General features: G+C 38.7%; 1 protein-coding gene across 6 annotated transcripts in view; it reads left to right on the forward strand.

Moving 5' to 3' along the window:
- peak1 (pseudopodium-enriched atypical kinase 1) overlaps positions 1–18,144 on the forward strand; it is a 250,855-nt gene that overhangs the window by 196,884 nt on the left and 35,827 nt on the right. For 5 of the 6 annotated variants that reach the window (XM_072282795.1, XM_072282794.1, XM_072282796.1 and 2 more), the window contains 2 exons: positions 3,564–3,757; positions 10,859–10,933. In XM_072282795.1, coding sequence (XP_072138896.1) covers positions 3,564–3,757; positions 10,859–10,933 — 269 coding nt within the window. The remainder of the gene's footprint in view (positions 1–3,563; positions 3,758–10,858; positions 10,934–18,144) is intronic. The other variant, XM_072282798.1, reaches the window with a different exon arrangement.

The following is an 18,144-nucleotide window of genomic DNA, read 5'->3' on the forward strand; positions in this document are numbered from 1 at the left end:
AACTCTGGAGCGTCTTTGCGAGATCTGGAAAGAATACAATATAAAATTGGCAATCGCCAACATTGGAGATGCTCTCGATAGGCTAACCGTCTCGATGAGAAATAGCATTTGGAGGAAACTGTGTCTTCCCGATTCCGGTAAGTGAATATTATTACATTATTTCTACTTTATATAGGCTGTGTATTTTTATGTGTTATTTGGTATGATTTGGCACCTTCATAGCTTAAAGGTTACTGGAGAGAGTGTTTCTGCCGAGAGCGCTTGCGCTGTGTTTCTGCCGAGAGATTTTCGCTGGGCTAGACAGTGCTGCAATTTGCAGAAAAGTGTTTCTACTTTATATAGGCTGTGTATTTATCATATCATTCCTGCTTTTACTATATATTACTGTTATTTTAGGTTTTATGTGTTATTTGGCATGATTTTGTAGGTTATTTTTTGGGTCTGGGAACGCTCAAAAACTTTTCCCATATTAATAAATGGTAATTGCTTATTCACTTTACGACATTACGGCTTACGAACCGTTTCATAGGAACAATCTACCTTCGGATAGCCGGGGAAACCTGTATTATTGAAAAATGAAGCCAGCAAAATGAATGATATTAACATTGAGTGATCCAACACAATGAAAAAAACGCAGTCTCTACCTCATTTGCATACCTCAGCACAAACTGAAAAAGCACCACTCCCTGTGTTCGTAACATGTATATGTAATATGTACAACTGAAACTTGCCAGTATTGACTCATTTGGGAGCATTCTGTCCTTGTAGGTTGTGGTTTGAAGCCTTAGTTCAGTCAATGTTTCTGGGCTGGCACTTCATTGTTAAGGATACTCTTTTATTAGGGCTTAATGTTTTGCCATTGTCCTGATTTATCCCTTAATCAGCTACTAAAATAAATCTTGTGGTATTTGTTTCATTGTTAGCTGTGGAACTCCTGTTGTGCTCCATATTTTCTAAATTACAACTGTGGTTACTTTTCAGTTTACATTTACCAGTATTAAAAGACTATTTAAATGTGAGTTTCTAGACCTGATTTTGTCATTGTAGTGTTGGAAAACATATAAAATTGGGACCTCTGTAAATGCAAAGTTTAATGTAGAAATTATAATTAGCTGTTATTAATTCTCAAGATCATTGGTGTAGGAACAGAATTAGACCTTTTGGCCAATTGGGCCTGCTCTGCCATTTTTTCATGGCTTTTTGTTTTTCAACTCCATTCTCCTGCCTTCTCCCGATAACCTTTAAACTTCTTACAAATCAAGAATCTCGAGGAGTCCTGCATGCTGTGCCATTTCGTAGTCTTCTCCATTGTCTCTGAAAGTCAGTGCAATAGCTAACTTTTCTGGAGCAACACACACAAAATACTGGAGGAACTCAGCAGGCCAGCCAGCATCTATAGAAAAGAGTACAGTGGACATTTTGGGTTGAGACCCTTCATCAGGATTGGACTTTTCTCTAGTCCTGGTGAAGGGTTTTGGCCCGAAACATCGACTATACTCTTTTCCATAGATGCTGCCTGGCCTGCTGAGTTCTTCCAGCACTTTGAGTGCGTTGCTTGGATTTTCAGCATCTGCAAATTTTCTTTTGTTTGTGATTAAACGTTTCTGGAACTGCTGATCTAATCTTATCGTAGATACTGGGGTATGCTTTGATGCATTAGATTTAGAGTTTCTAATTGTAATCTGAACCCCAAATAGCAAACTAACTCGTTTAAAATAGAATTAATGCACATATGTCAATTATAATGTTCTGTGGCATTCAAAATGTAACAGATTTTAAATTTTTTTTCAAAAGTAGTTTATTTCCTGATTTGTTGACTTTGATAAATATGTTTTGGGAACTCAGCTCGCTTGATGTCATCACTGAACTGAGAGCCGTCTTCAACAAACATCTATAAAATTAAAGCCCATGCAACAGACTGCTCAAAGTGAGAATACAGAACATTGCTGTTATGGCATTTTATCTTTTCCCAACTGGTTTAGTTGTTCATTTTTCTCTATTTCCCTGTCTCCTTCAATGATGTCATTTTTAACTGTGATTACTTGTAAGTCGAAACCTTTTGGGTATGTAGGAAAATACCTTGCTTCAAATGGAAGTTTAATAAAGATCTGTAGACAAGCTTCAGTTGAAGGGATATCATATATACTTCCCAAGAGAGGCAGTCTGTTAAATGTGTCAAATATTTCCAGAGCTTTTTGTTGAGCTATCTGCAAAGACAGAAAGTAGAGGGTGATATACATATTCCTCACCGCTAATCTCAAAAGGAATAAAGTATGAAATATTAATTACACTCCATGTATTTTACTAGTTCTGAGCCATTAAAAAATTTAACTCCTCTTTCCTGTCTGCTATCCCACAACTAAAGCAGGTAGTAGGCTGTGGACAAGAAACATGGGTTGATAATCATGCAACTTATACAAACAGAGGGAGGAAAAGAATGCTTTCATTTTTTCTAAATTCCAGATTCCGGAAATTGCAGCTGAACTTAGAAAAATGTTTCCATAACATGCTTTAAAAATTGGATTGTGGTATTTAGTGTTTTCTAGTTGGACAATAATTTAAGCCTTTGCTGTATTCCCTAGCTCTTTGGAATAAGTTGATTGCAGCCACTCAAAGCGTTAATAATTCTGACTCAGTTGGTGACCTCTAACTCTATAGGTAGAGAATTCTGGCAGACTTTCAGCACTGAGCCAGAGTTAGGACAGTCTGGCTGATGATATCACAGTATGTAGAGCTTGCAACTTTTAAAGTTAATCAGCTGCTTTCAAAACATGTTTATGAAATTGAGAAGCAAATTCAAAACATTGGTTTCAATGGGGAGTTGTGTGTGTAATTTGAGCAGGTAAGTTAACAGTCAAACCTTTTCATATCTTTTTTAAGATAGGGAAAATATGTGATAAAAATATAGACTGTGTCTCAGGCAATAGTGATTTTGACTTGAAACTTTTAAGTTGGTTTTCAATTTGTAACATTTCAAATAGATTGTTCGCTGAGTAGGTGGAGTAAAAAGGCACTGCTTTGGGAGTGACTTTAAAAAAGATGTTCCCAGTGCTTAAAAGATGTTTGAAAACTTCAGTTTAAAATGAAGTTTTAATTTTACTTTTTGGCAAATGCAATCTAAACACAAACAGCGTTTCCTTGTTATCAACTGTGACACACCTTAGTTAACTATAAACTTTAGTTGCAGAATGGTTCACCGTAGAAATTGAAATGAATTATGAGCTTCACATTAAGCCTTCCACCAGAACTCTTTAAGGGTAAATACACAAGATTTAAAGAAACCTGTTTTACCAGATCTTATCTTGGAACAAGATTAATTGAACACTGTGTAAAATGAAGCTAAAATTGCCCAGGGATCTGTAAACTCACAAGTTCTTGCAAGTCTAAAATAAGTTTCAACTGACACTCAGCTACTCCTAAATTATGCAGTTTTCAAATATTTGGAGTTAGAAAAAGATCTAGTTTTAGATTCACAAGTAAAAGTGAAGCCGTTTTAGACAAGAATTATATGTGAATGTTTGATGAACTATGAACACTGAAGGTAAGCTTTTTTTCCATTAAAGCAACCTACTGGATGAGGTGACCATTGAAGACATGTCGCCACAGGAATCAGAAGTTCAAAGGTCGGCACTAGCGAGCCAGGAAACATCTGGCGCAATGACTCTGGTGCTGGCCACCACGGGATCTCAGGATGAAAAAGACACGGGCAGTGAGTCAGCTGATGAAAGCATCAGTAGCGCTACCTACAGCAATTTGGGTAAGAGACTACAGCAGTTTAGGAGAATGGGTGTGGGAGGCGGAAATGGATTTGATTTCTCCTTTCTCTTTGCTCTAGGCTTCTAGTAATTTCTAAAATATATTAAATGTATCAGTTAAGTCTTTGGCTGTTAACTATATACTTGTGTAAGGCAAATGTTTAATTGATGTGTGTCTCTGGTGATTGCCAATACATTCTGAAGGTTACAGTGTGAGGAATGCGGCTGTAATGTGGACAATCCTGTTTAGGTAGAGAGTGAGCAGGAAGAGATTAGATTAAAGTTTAAAACGCCCTATCAAAAGCTGTACGGTGCTAAAAAAGGGTCAAAATGACGGTAGCTTTCACAGTCCGTTTGCTCGACAACCTCTCTGTTCATTAAAGGTAGGCCAGCAACATTTTAATTTTGTTAACATGCTTCTTAAAAAATGCTGTTGAATGCTGTAAATCTAATTTAAAACAACCGGGTGAGGAAAGAAAGGCTGTGGGTGATATTGCAGGAATGTGCAGATTTAACACGTCAACTGCTAAGGTAGGCATACTTCTATTGTTTCACATTTGGTGTTCATTCATTGTGCACCAGTTTTTTGGAATTGTTACTAAATAATTAATGTCTTGCTCTCAGATTGCTTTTAATTTAAGAATACAGCTTACACTAACATGCTTCTTTACCAAAAACACAAACGAGTTCAGACACAGCACAGGTTTATTTTTTATTCTTCTCTCTTCATATGTATCGTGAAAGCTAACATTTACAAAATTGCTAATGCTGTATCTTTTAAAAGATTTTAAAGATTTAAGTTAATTTCTTCTTCAAGCTGCACAAGGCTGGAATATTCTGTTCATTACCAAATTTGATATCTTAACCTAATATGTGAGCTTTTGAGGAAGACCAGCCCTTGGTCTTCTGTGACTAATGCATATTTCAGTTTTTTAAAAAAAAGTTTCTTTTGCTCTGATCAAGTGAGCATCTGATAACAACTAAAATGCTTAAGTTTTGACCCCCAAATATTGCGGTTGTGGTTTGTGGAGGAATCACTAACAGAATTTTTATCCGATGGGATACATAGCAATTTTTTTTGGAGGGGGAGCAGTGCAGTGCTTAAGTGCATTTAGGCAAAAGGCAGGCTTAAACAAGGAACTTATCAAGTTACATCAGCACAGAGTACAGGTAATCCTACTACAAGAGCTAAAATGATCCTATTTGTTTTAATATTTATGGTTATCTGTAATCAATTGTCAATAGTGGACTTGTACCCTGCCCCCCCACATGTCTTGTTCAGGTGTCCCAACCATCTGCCTGCCACAGAACATGGAATTAGTTACAGTCTTCCATGATAATGTGATTTTGGTGGCAGCTCAATGTAAACCCATTTGTTGCTTCCTTTCTACTTAGGGAGGCCAATTGTGAGCAAAAATCAACAAACCTTGAACAGCCAAAGGAGATGCTTTGGAAATGTTAGACTTTACCTTAATTTGACAATTGGAATCATTCATGGTTTAGATGCAACACTCTTCTTTCTGAGTTAAAAAGGCGTGGGTCCGCATCATACTCCAGAATAAAAGTTAGGCTCATGCTGGAGTACTGAGGGAGTGTCTTTCTGCTGAGGTGCTGTCTTTTGGATGAGACATTCAGCTGAGATTCCATTTACAATTGGAATTGATTTATTATTATCACATTTACTGAGTTACAGTAAAAAGCTTGTCTTGCATATGGTTCATACAAATCAATTCATAACAGTGCATTGAGGTAATACAAGGTAAAACAATAACAGACTGTAGAATAAAATGTAATGGCTACAGAGAAAGCGTAGTGCAGGTAAAGAATAAGGTGCAAGATAATAATGAGGCAAATTGTGAGGTCAAGAGTCCATTTTATTGTACTAGGAACCAGTTAATTGTCTTATACCAGTGGGGTAGAAGCTATCCTTGCGCCCGGTGTTATGTGCTATCAGGCTTTTGTATCTTCTGCCCATTGGCAAGGGAGAAGAGAGAATGTCCAGGTTGAGTGGGGTAGTTGATTATGCTGGCTGCTTTCCTAAGATATTGAGAAGTATAGACAGAGTCCATGGAAATGAGGCTGGTTTCCATGATGTGCTGATCTATGTCCACAACTCTCTGCAGTTTCGTGCAGCTAGGGGCAGAGCAGTTGCTATGCTAAGCTTTGATGCATGCAGCTGGGAAGCTTTCCATGATGTATTGATTAAAAATTGGGTTGATCGGGACATGCCAAATTTCTTTAGCCTCCTCAAGAAGTAGAGGTGTTAGTGAACTTTCTTGACAGTGCTGTCTACATGTTTGGACCACGACAGGGTATTGATGATGTTCACTCCTAAGAACTTGAGCCTCTCAACCATTTCAACCTTAGCACAGTTGATGTAGATGGGAGAATGTGCATCATCCTACTTCCTGAAGTTAATAACCAGTTCTTTTGTTTTACTGACATTGAGGGAACATTTGTCCATGTCACTAAGCTCTCTATCTCCTTCCTATCCTCCGACGCATCATTATTTGAGATATGGGCCACTAATGTGGTATTATTTTCAATTTGTAAATGGTGTTAGAGCAGAATCTGCCCACGCAGTCATGAGTATACAGGGAGTAGGGGGCTGAGGATGCAAGCTAGTGGAACATTAGTACTGAGAACAATTATGGTGGAGGAGGTAGCTGCTGATCCTTACTGATGACAATCTATTGGTCAGGAAGTTGAGGATCCACTTGCAGAAAGTGGTGTTAACTCCCAGGTCTTGTAGTTTGGTAATGAGTTGCTTAGTAAATGGGATTAAGTGGTCCCCTAGCACAGTATCAAAGACTAGCACAAGAGTTAAACTTTTAGTTCTGCCCAAAATATTTTCCTTGCTCACTATTAAAATATATTATCCAATATCATCATCTTTGTTGGAGTTCAGTGTTAGAGTGTTGACTGCCACATTACCTACATAAGCTAGTACACTTAGTTGATTGTAGACTACTGTACTTCAGAATGTTCTAAAAATTACAGCACCACAGAAAATAAGGTAACAGTTTTTCCCTTTTCAACCCTTACAAAATTCAAATTTGATGCCTGCTGATGGCTGTTTCTATTGCGTACTGTCAGTTTTGAAGGTGATAGGGATATGTGTTAGAATTAATGAGGCCCATCTTAAATCTACTTTCTTCTCTGTGAATGTGATCCCAGTTTGTGAAGTTATGAATAATTTCACCCCGGGCTGCTTGTTATCCAATACATTGACTTTAAAAAATTCATTCATGTCTTCAAACTCGTCTGCACCTAATCCTGTCTCTAGGCAAATATATTCCTCTATCCTTTAATCTTCAATTCTAGCCCTTTGAGTAGCTTGCCTTCCTGTTCCCTCATGGTTGCTTGCCACAGAATCTGATTTGCTGCACTCCCATTTTTTTGGAACCATCAAAAGAGTTCTCTGTCTTAGCTTCCTTTGTATTTTCCATCTCTGCAAAACCTTTTCAGTCCAATATTTTGACCATTTTAGTCATGAGTTTCTCAATTTAATTATGGTATCTATGTTATTTTAGTTTTAGATGTTCTTCTGTGTATATTGTTGTATCTATCATGTGTTACTATATAAGAGAGATTCTCTTATAAAAATGTTTCCATTGTATATTTTTCATTGTCAATGACTTCAGTCATCATTTTGTTCTTCAAAATGGGGATATTTGTTACCATCTACATCTCATCTGAATATGACAGAGTCATAAAGTCAAATAGCACTGAAACTGTCCCTTCAGCCTAACTTATCCATGCTGACCATGCTGCCTATTTGAGCTAATCCCATTTGCCTGCATTTGGCCCACATCCCTCCAAAGCTTTCCTTTCCAAATTGCTACGTATCTTTTAAATATTGTAATTGTCTCCACTCTACCACTTCCTCTGGCAGCTCAATCCATACACACTCTGTGTGGAAAAACTTTCCCCTTAATTCTCCTTTAAATCTTACCCCAATCACCTTGAACCCATGACTTTTAATTTTGGACTCCTGTACCCTGGAGTAAAAAGACTGTGACCATCCACTTTATATACGACCCTCATGATTTTATTTATCTCTATAAGGTTTCCCCTTGACCTCCTACACTCCAGGGCAAACAGCCTTAGCTCTCCTGATAACTCAAGTTATCCAGTCCTGGAAACATTGTTGTGAATCTTTCTGCAAGCTCTCTGGCTTCATGTCATATTTCCCATAAGTAGGTGTCCTGATCTGCACACAATACTCCAGCTGCATTCTCACCAATGTCTTGCACAGCTGTAAAGTAACATCCTAACTGTTGTATTCAGTACACTGACCAATAAAGACCAGCCTGTCAAACATTACGTTTACCTGTGTTGCCAAATACAGAGAACTATGTACTTGTATCCCCAGAGCTCTCTGTTCTGCATCTCTCCATGGCCCTGCCATTTACTGTATAAATCCTGCCCTCGTTTAACTTTACACTTTGCTATGTCCAAGTTAAATTCCCAGTTGGTCTTGGTCATGTTTAAATCCCAATAACTTTACTGTCCACCATACCATTAATTTTGTTGTTATCTGCAGATTTACTGATCATGTCACCTACATTCTCATCCAAATTGTTAATATAGATGATAACCAACGGGGGATTCAGCACTGATCTCTCTAATCTGAAGAACAGTTCTCCACTAATGCCCTCTGACACCTATCGCCAAGCCAATTTTGTAACCAATTGGCTAGCTCAATATGGGTCCCATGTATTATCACCTTCCAGACCAGCCTTCCATGTGGCTTGTCAAAGCCTTGCTAAAGTCCATGTAGAGAACATCTACATCTCTTCCTTATTCAGCATTTCAAAACAAAATTTACTTAGGTTAATGAGTGCAATTTCCATGGAGCCATGTTGACTATCCCTAATCATTTGTTCCATCTCCAAATGTAGAAACTTTTTTCTCAGGATCCCCTCCAGTAGCATTCACACCACTGATGTTATGCTTTCTGGCCTGTAGTTTCCTGGCTTGTCCTTGCAACTCTTCTTAATGAAGGCACATCAGACATACTTCAATTTTTCAGTACCTCACCCTTGGCTAATAAAAATACAAGTCTCTCTACTACAATTTTTCCCTAGCTTCCCACAATGTTCTAGAATAAATTTGGTTACACCCTGGGGATTTATCCATCTCTATGTGCTTTAAGACCACCAGCTCCTTCTCTTTTGTGATGTTGACATGCTGCAGTATTTCACTATTCCCTTTGCTGAATTCCAAAACTTTCCATGTCTTTCTCTGTGGTAAATATGTTTGAAAGGCTAAACTGGGATGCTTTAGTTTTAATTGTTAATTCCGATTTGTTTTGTAAATTGCTAGCTTTCTTGGAAACCATTTTAATAAATGGTTACTTTGAGTATACTGAACTAAAGTGCCCAGAAGCAATCCAACTAGATTTTCCCCATTTCAATTACTCATTCATTGATCTCCACATATTAACCCTCATACATGGGAAATTGCACTCATTAACCTAAGTAAATTTTGTTTTGAAATGCTGAATAAGGAAGAGCTGTAGATGTTCTCTACATGGACTTTAGCAAGGCCTTGACAAGCCACATGGGAGGCTGGTCTGGAAGGTGACAACACATGGGATCCATATTGAGCTAGCCAATTGGTTACAAAATTGGCTTGGTGGTAGGTGTTATAGGGCATTAGTGGAGGACTGTTCTTCAGATTAGAGAGATCAGTGCTGAATCTCCTGTGTTATCATCTATATTAACAATTTGGATGAGAATGTAGGTGACATGATCAGTAAATCTGCAGATAACCTAGTTTTACTTTCTTTCAAAAGTTCTTCATTGCTTGAATGGCAATTGTTTATTGGAAGTCAGATGGTTGTGATGCATAGGATGCAAATGTGCAGGGGGAGAACATTTTCATTGAGTCATACTGGAAAAAAGATGCAGAAGGTGATACAAATGTGAGTCACTGGCTGGAGTTTTTAGCTTTGAAAGTCCATCAGCATGTATCCTCTATACATATGAATGTATTACAGATTAATAACACCAAATCACTCTCAGACCTGCAGATTGAAATAATACTAGAAGAATCACTATTCAGCCTCATCCTGATGGATTCTATATATATGAGAATTTCTCAGTTTTTCATGCAGTATCTTGTAACAATTCTTCAGTGTCACATAATTTTTGCATTGTTTAACGAAAGGCTGATGTGTTCATGGTTGCCCCCAGTACTAGAGTCATCTTCACAAGAAGTTCCCTTGGAAGAACAGGATTAGAACTGTATACTGTATTATTACAACAGGGAAAGAGACCATTCAGCCCAAAGAGCTTGTGCAATTCCTCTGGAATCCTGTCAGTGTCATTCTCTCCCCCTTTCCCTACCACCCTGCAGATTTTTCTCCTGCGAGTATATGTCCAGTTCCTTTTATAAATAAGGATTGAACTTCCAGATCGTCATGATACTTACAATGTGAAAATAGTTTTTTTTCCCCCTTCAGGTCATCCCTGATTCTTTTGTTAATTAAAGCTATGTCTGTCTCTCAATTCCTGTAATTCAATATAACAATATAACAATTACAGCACGGAAATCGGCTATCTCGGCCCTTCTAGTCCATGCCGAACTCTTACTCTCACCTAGTCCCACCGAACTGCACTCAGCCCATAATCCTCCATTCCTATCCAAAGCTTTTTGAACACATCCTTCAAATAACTACTCAATATTCTCTGGACTAAGGTGAAGAATTCCATTCTACTAAATATTTTCTGCACCATTCAGTGACCAGAAATGGAGACGTGAATCTTACTGCAAATGAACCATTAATTTGTAGTGGTTTATCTTAATCTCATTTTGAACTTTCTGGCCCTACTTATAAACCTCATGATTATGATTGCTTAATCACTTTTAAAAATCAATCTGTTGTATTCTAAATATGTCATTTTATTGTTGTTCATATGATAATTTAAAAATAAAATATTTCTTATCATGCACTGTTGCAGAAAACAGTAGTCATGAGTGGTAAAAATCTAATTGGACTGAGCTTTTCATTTGAGTCACTAACTTTCTGGGAGTCCCAACCTTTCTTTTCTTTCTTTCCTCTATTTTTCACTTTTTCTATACTGCAATCGCTCCAGTAAAATCACAGAGCTTGCGGGCTGTGGATGGAGGCTCAGCAACATACGGAACAGCACCTCTTCTGAGAGCCAAAGGTGAGCAGTTCATTGGCTGTAAGCGACCCTGAGCTATTCTCCGAAAGTTTTTACTCTCTGTCGAGGGAGGCTGGAAACATCAAAAGGAAGTGCATGCATCGTTAGTAAAATCTGTAAATGTGGCTCTATCAATCTTGATTATAATAATTATGTATATTTATATATAATTTGTGAAACAGTATTTGCACAGAGAGGAGATTGAACTAGAAATTATGTTTTGTTATACAAACAATGATTATACAAACATTTTGATCTACTGCTGAACTGAACTTGAAGGTGGGGTGCTGCAGACTGATCATAGTATAAACATAAGATATAAGACCAGGAAAAGGCACCATGTTCTTTTTGGAATGCCTTAAAATCTATCAATTGATCTTTTTTTTTATCAGGGCTCTCTTTAATGGTTCCAACCTTATTTTTTTTTTACACCACAAGATTTTAAGATATTGGATCAGAAATAAGCCATTCAACCCATCAGATTTTTCCACCATTTGATGATGACCTCTCAATCCCATTTTCCTCCCTTCTCCCCATAACCGTTGATAACTTTGCTAATCAAGAATCCATTCAAGGTTCAAGATTGTTTATTGTCGTTCTTCAGTACACATGTGTAAAGGATAATGAAATTATTGTTACTCTGGATCCAATACAGCATAAAAATAATACAATAACCATGAAGAACACAATAACACAGTAAATATAAATACATAAGATTAGCTTATATATATATATATGTATATATAGACTGATTGTATGTACATTAGGTGACACTAGGTATAGGAGTATCTGTACATAGTGACTGACAGGAAATGATAAAGTAGTGGTGGTAGGGTGGGTTAAAGGTGGAGGTATTGATTGGTTCATCATTGAGAATTCCTTTCTAAATGTTCTCTTTTCTTTCCAAATAATAATTAATCATAATCCCAGATTATCAGACATCTTCAGTGCAGCTCCAGCTAACTGTTTACTTCAGATTAAGATTCTAGATTCTTTAGTATCTTCTCTTGACCCAAATGGCTGAATCTAAGGCTACGTCTACACTACGCTGGATAATTTTGAAAACGAAGATGTTTCTCTTCGTTTTGACCTTCCGTCCACACTGAAACGGCGTTTTCATCCCCCGAAAACGGAGATTTTTGAAAACACTCTCCAGAGTGTGTAAATTTGAAAACGATTGTTTCGCGTTGTACTGTGGACAGGGTAAATAGAGAGATTTAAAAACATTGTCATGACAACACCACAACAACAATGCTTTTTTCTGCTTCTGCTTGGGACTGCGCAAGCACTGCCGGACGGCTGTTCTTGGTTCTTGATCCTCCAAAATATTCCGCATGGAATTTAAACTGGAGATGGCTTTCAAGCTGGTCCCCTCTGTTTCTCTGTTTGCATCCTCTGTTCTTCTGCCCGTACTCTCCGGTCTCCCTGTCTGCGGTGGTCGTACCCTCAATCTCCTGTACCCCGGGGTCTCCAAGCCAGCACTGTCGCTGACTGACCACTGCTGTTATAACGTGCAGTCAGTGTGAACGGCGTGAGAGTTAAATTGTAAAGTGAGCTTTTTTGATTAGGTCCCCTAAATTGATTTGATTGAATCTATCTTTAAAAATATTAATGTCAGAAATACTGCACAGGTCTGGCGGCAGAAGATTCCACTCTCTTGGTTCTTGGTTCTTGGTTCTTGATCCTCGATCCTCCAAAATATTCCGCATGGAATTTATACTGGAGGTTGTGGAGGGTGGGCTTAAGAAGGAGATTTTTGGAGAAGAAAAGCTGCCTTAAATTTAATTGGGTTTGGTTGTGTGACTGTGTTAGGATTAACATTATTCCATGCTTTAATTGTGCGGGGGGAAAATAAATTGCTGTACACATCTGACTTGGTAGTTAGTATTTCAAATTGAGTTGAGTGCACCTCTTCTGCTCCTAATAGGTTTGGGTTTGATGTGGGATTGGTAGTCTATGTCGAGTTGACCATTTAACATTTTGTAATTGTTGATAATGTTGATCTTGGGTAGAGGACGGCTTCATGCGTGTGTTGTTTACTTTATTGTCTATGTTAATAGCTTGTTTGGATTTAAACATCTCTGCTTTGCTGACTTTGTAGTCGTTTGTAACTCGCAGAAACAGCTCGACTTCATTGTCTGTCTAAACGAAGAAGTCTGGTCTGCTTTCTGCAGTGGAGGTTTTTTTTGTATTCGTCGAAGACATTTTTGAAAACTTTCTTCCGCTGTTGTTGTAGGTACTCTAGTTTTTGACCAATGGAAATAGCACAACGCCGCTGTGGAAACGTAAATATTATACTGTTTCCTCTTCACTTGTATTCTGTAGATGTGTCTGTGCATGCCCAGTAGGAGAAGATTCGCCCAAATATCCGTTTTAGTGTGGACAGAGATATTTTGAAAAATGCCTAGTGTGGATGCCTGTCGTTTTTACTCGAAACCGGCCTTTTCAAAATTATCCGGTCTAGTGTGGACGTAGCTTAAGTGGTTGAAGGGCCTTATTCTTGCTGGTGATCAGTGATTCCACGGGGCTCTGTACTGGAACCCCTGCTGTTTGTGATGTATATTAAATGACCTGGATAAAATGTAGATGGATGGGTTAATAAGTTTGCAGATGATATGGAGATTGTTGGTGTTGTGGATAGTGTAGGAGACTGGTAATGAATACAGCAATGTATAGATCATTTGCAGAGATTGGCAGAGAAATGGCAAATGGAGGTTAACCCAGCCAAATGTGAACTGTTGCACCTTGGCAGGTCAAATATAAACAGTCATTACATTGTTAAGTGCAAGAACTGTGATGCGATGAGAAGAGGAATCTTGGAGTCCAAGTTCACAACTCCCTAAAAGTTGACTACGACAAGTTGATAGAGTAGCTAAGAAGACATATTGCATGCTTACCTCTATTAGTCAAGGCACCGAGTTCAAAAGTCAGGAAATTATGCTGCAGCTTTATAAAACTCTCGTTCGGCTACAACTGGAGTATTGCATACAGTTCTGGTTGCCCCATTGTAGGAAGGATGTTGAGATTTTGGAGAGGTTTACCAGGATGTTGCCTGGATTAGAAGGCATGTGCTGTAACAAGAGGTTGGACAAACTTGGGTTGTTTTCTCTGAACTAGACAGACAGCATCTTTTACCTGGTGTTGAAATGGCTTAATACCAGTGGACATGTATTTAAAATGAGAGGGAGTAATTTTAAAGGAGGGGTGAGATACAACCTTTTTATGCAGAGTGATGGGTGCCTGGAATGCGCTACCAGGCTAGTGGTAGAGGCAGAAACATTGGGAATTTTTAAGAGATGTTTAGATAAGCACATGAGTGAGAGGATTTTGGAAGAATATGGACATGTGCAGGAAGAAGAGATTAATCATTTGATTATTAATTTAATTGGTTTGGCACAACATTGTGGGCTGTTCCTGTAGTGTACTATTCTATGTTCTATGATCTAAGAATAGCACGTTCACAAAGCATAGTGAGATTAAATCTCCAACCCATATTCCTTATCTGAATATCATCCTATGCCCTTGGATATTTACTTTGTATTCTACTGCCCTTACTTGTCACATTATTTTGTATTTATCCACATTAAATGCCTAGTCCAACCAAACCATTTTGATTTATGTTTCAACTCCACCTTCAGAATATATCATCTGTGAACATCTTTGTCTCTGCCCTGAGCAACACACACAAAATGTTGGAAGAACTCAGCAGATCGGGCATTATCTATGGAAAGGAATAAACAGTCGATGCTTCAGGCCGAGACCCTTCATGAGGACTGGAAAGGAAGGGAGAAGAATAAGAATATGGAGGGGAAGAGAAAGAGCATAAGGTGATAGGTGAAACCAGGTGAGGGGGAAGGTAGGTAGGTGGGTGGGAGGGGGTGGTATGAAGTGAGAAACTGGGAGATGATAGGTGGAGAAGGTATGGGGCTGAAGAAGAAGAAATCTGATAGGGGAGGAGAGTAGACCATAGGAGAAAGAGAGGGGGGGGGCACCAGGAGTCGGGGATAGGCAGGTGAGGGTAAGAAGGGAGCCAGATAATGTAAAGTATGTAGGAAACGGTGAAGTCCAGCAATAGCCCCTTCTCATTTTAATCAATTTATAACTGGATTTTATTTTCCCTACTTGGAAGTTTTCATGTGCTTTCTAACCATGTGAACCAAAGAATTAGTGCAGATTAAATAGTTGTATCGGGTCTTAATAAGTACACTCGCATATGCTGATGCCTCAAGAATTGTAATTTAAAATTTAATAATTTGTTTAGACAGATAAGGACAATTAGACCATCTGTCCAATCAATATAGCATTCCTTTCAGTGATCAGGAACTGCTGGGTCTCTTACTCCCTTCTAATCACTTTTCAGACTTGGCTTTGTTTTTCTAATTCACCATTGTCCATAGTAATCTGTTCTTTATCATATTCTCAAACAGTTCTTTAAGCTGAAAGTCTTCAGTTTAAGAGTTCGTTCTCATATCCATTTCAAATATAAGGATAATTTGTGCTATTCTTCAAACCTATAATCTTAAAAAGATACCAAGAATTTTAAAGATTTTTCTAGATTTGCAATTATCTTCATTTTCTGTACTCTCATATGCCTCTGTCAACTGGAGTGCATATTTTGTGCCTCATTTCTACTAAAGTTAAAAATTACAAAGTAATACTTTAATAATTCTGTCACATCCACATTAGAACATTTATCAGTGGTATTGTGATAATGTCATCCATACAGATTGCTTCATTACGAGGTAGTACAAGGTAAAACAATAACAGAGTGCAGAATAAACTGTTAGTTACGGGGTAAGTGCAGTGTAGGTAGACAGTGAAGAGGTAAGGTCACAAGGAGGTAGATTGTGAGATAAGATTCCTATCTTACTATACTAGAAAACCATTCAACAGTCTTAACGATGGGATCTTGAGCCTGGTGCTTGCAGGTTTTTTTTGTCTGCCTGATGGGAGGGAAGAGAAGAGAGAATGTCTGGGATCGATGAGTGGAATCTTTCATTTTGCTGGCTGGTTTACTGAGGTAGCAAGAGGTGTAGACAGAGTCTATGGTAGGGAGGCTATCACGGTATACGGTTCCACAGTATATAAAACAGTTAGGTAAGTAGTGCTAATAAAAAGTAGCGAGGTAATGTTCATGGGTTCAATGTCCATTTAGAAATCTAATGGCAGAGAGGAAGAAGCTGTTCATGAATTGTTCAGGCCCCTGTACTTACTCCTTGATGGTAGCAATGAAAAGAAGGCATGTCCTGGGTGATGGAATGATGGATGCCACCTTTTCTGAGGTATCACTTCCGGGAAAATAAATGATGTTGAAAGTTTAAGCAAATCCGCTGATAGAAAGGTTGTGAGTGGTGGTAAAAATCTTCTGAGGTGTATATATTTCAATGCTAGGAGTATTGCGGGGAAGGCAGATGAGTTGAGGGCGTGGATTGACACGTGGAATTATGATGTTGTAGCAATTAGTGAAACTTGGCTACAGGAGGGGCAGGACTGGCAGCTTAATATTCCAGGGTTCCGATGTTTCAGATTGATCGAGGCAGAGGAATGAAAGGTGGGGGAGTAGCATTGCTTGTTAGGAAAAATATTACAGCAGTGCTCAGGCAGGACAGATTAGAGGGCTTGTCTACTGAGTCCTTATGGGTGGAGCTGAGAAACAGGAAAGGTATGGCCACATTAGTGGGATTGTATTACAGACCACCCAATAGTCAACAAGACTTGGAAGAGCAAATCTGCAGAGAGATAGCAGACAACTGCAGGAAACATAAAGTTGTGGTGGTAGGGGATTTTAATTTTCCATACATTGATTGGGACTCCCATACTGTTAGGGGTCTAGATGGTTTAGAGTTTGTAAAATGTGTTCAGCAAAGTTTTCTAAATCAGTATATAGAGGGACCAACTAGAGGGGATGCAATATTGGATCTCCTGTTAGGAAACGAATTAGGGCAAGTGACGGAAGTCTGTGTAGGGGAGCACTTTGGTTCCAGTGATCATAACGCCATTAGTTTCAATTTGATCATGGACAAGGATAGATCTGGTCCTAGGGTTGAGGTTCTGAACTGGAAGAAGGCCAAATTTGAAGAAATGAGAAAGGATCTAAAAAGCGTGGATTGGGACAGGTTGTTCTCTGGCAAAGATGTGATTGGTAGGTGGGAAGCCTTCAAAGGGGAAATTTTGAGAGTGCAGAGTTTGTATGTTCCTGTCAGGATTAAAGGCAAATTGAATAGGAATAAGTAACCTTGGTTCTCAAGGGATATTGCAACTCTGATAAAGAAGAAGAGGGAGTTGTATGAAATGTATAGGAAACGGGGGTAAATCAGGTGATTGAGGAGTATAAGAAGTGCAAGAATATACTTAAGAAAGAAATCAGGAGGGCAAAAAGAAGACATGAGGTTGCCTTGGCAGTCAAAGTGAAGGATAATCCAAAGAGCTTTTACAAGTATAATTAAGAACAAAAGGATTGTAAGGGATAAAATTGGTCCTCTTGAAGATCAGAGTGGTCGGCTTTGTGCAGAACCAAAGGAAATGGGGGAGATCTTAAATAGGTTTTTTGCGTCTGTATTTACTAAGGAAGCTGGCATGAAATCTATGGAATTGAGGGAATGAAGTAGTGAGACCATGGCAACTGTACAGATCGAAAAGGAGGAGGTGCTTGCTGTCTTGAAGAAAATTAAAGTGGATAAATCCCCGGGACCTGACAGGGTGTTCCCTTGGACCTTGAAGGAGACTAGTGTTGAAATTGCGGGGGCCCTGGCGGAAATATTTAAAATGTCGCTGTCTACGGGTGAAGTGCCGGAGGATTGGAGAGTGGCTCATGTTGTTCTGTTGTTTAAAAAAGGATCGAAAAGTAATCTGGGAAATTATAGGCCGGTGAGTTTAACGTCAGTAGTAGGTAAGTTATTGGAGGGAGTACTAAGAGACAGAATCTACAAGCATTTGGATAGACAGGGGCTTATTAGGGAGAGTCAACATGGCTTTGTGCGTGGTAGGTCATGTTTGACCAATCTGTTAGAGTTTTTCGAGGAGGTTACCAGGAAAGTGGATGAAGGGAAGGCAGTGGATATTGTCTACATGGACTTCAGTAAGGCCTTTGACAAGGTCCCGCATGGGAGGTTAGTTAGGAAGATTCAGTCGCTAGGTATACATGGCGAGGTGGTAAATTGGATTGAATATTGGCTCGATGGAAGAAGCCAGAGAGGGGTGGTAGAAAATTACTT

This window comes from Mobula birostris, chromosome 18 (assembly GCF_030028105.1).
Source record: "Mobula birostris isolate sMobBir1 chromosome 18, sMobBir1.hap1, whole genome shotgun sequence".
NCBI lineage: Eukaryota > Metazoa > Chordata > Chondrichthyes > Myliobatiformes > Myliobatidae > Mobula > Mobula birostris.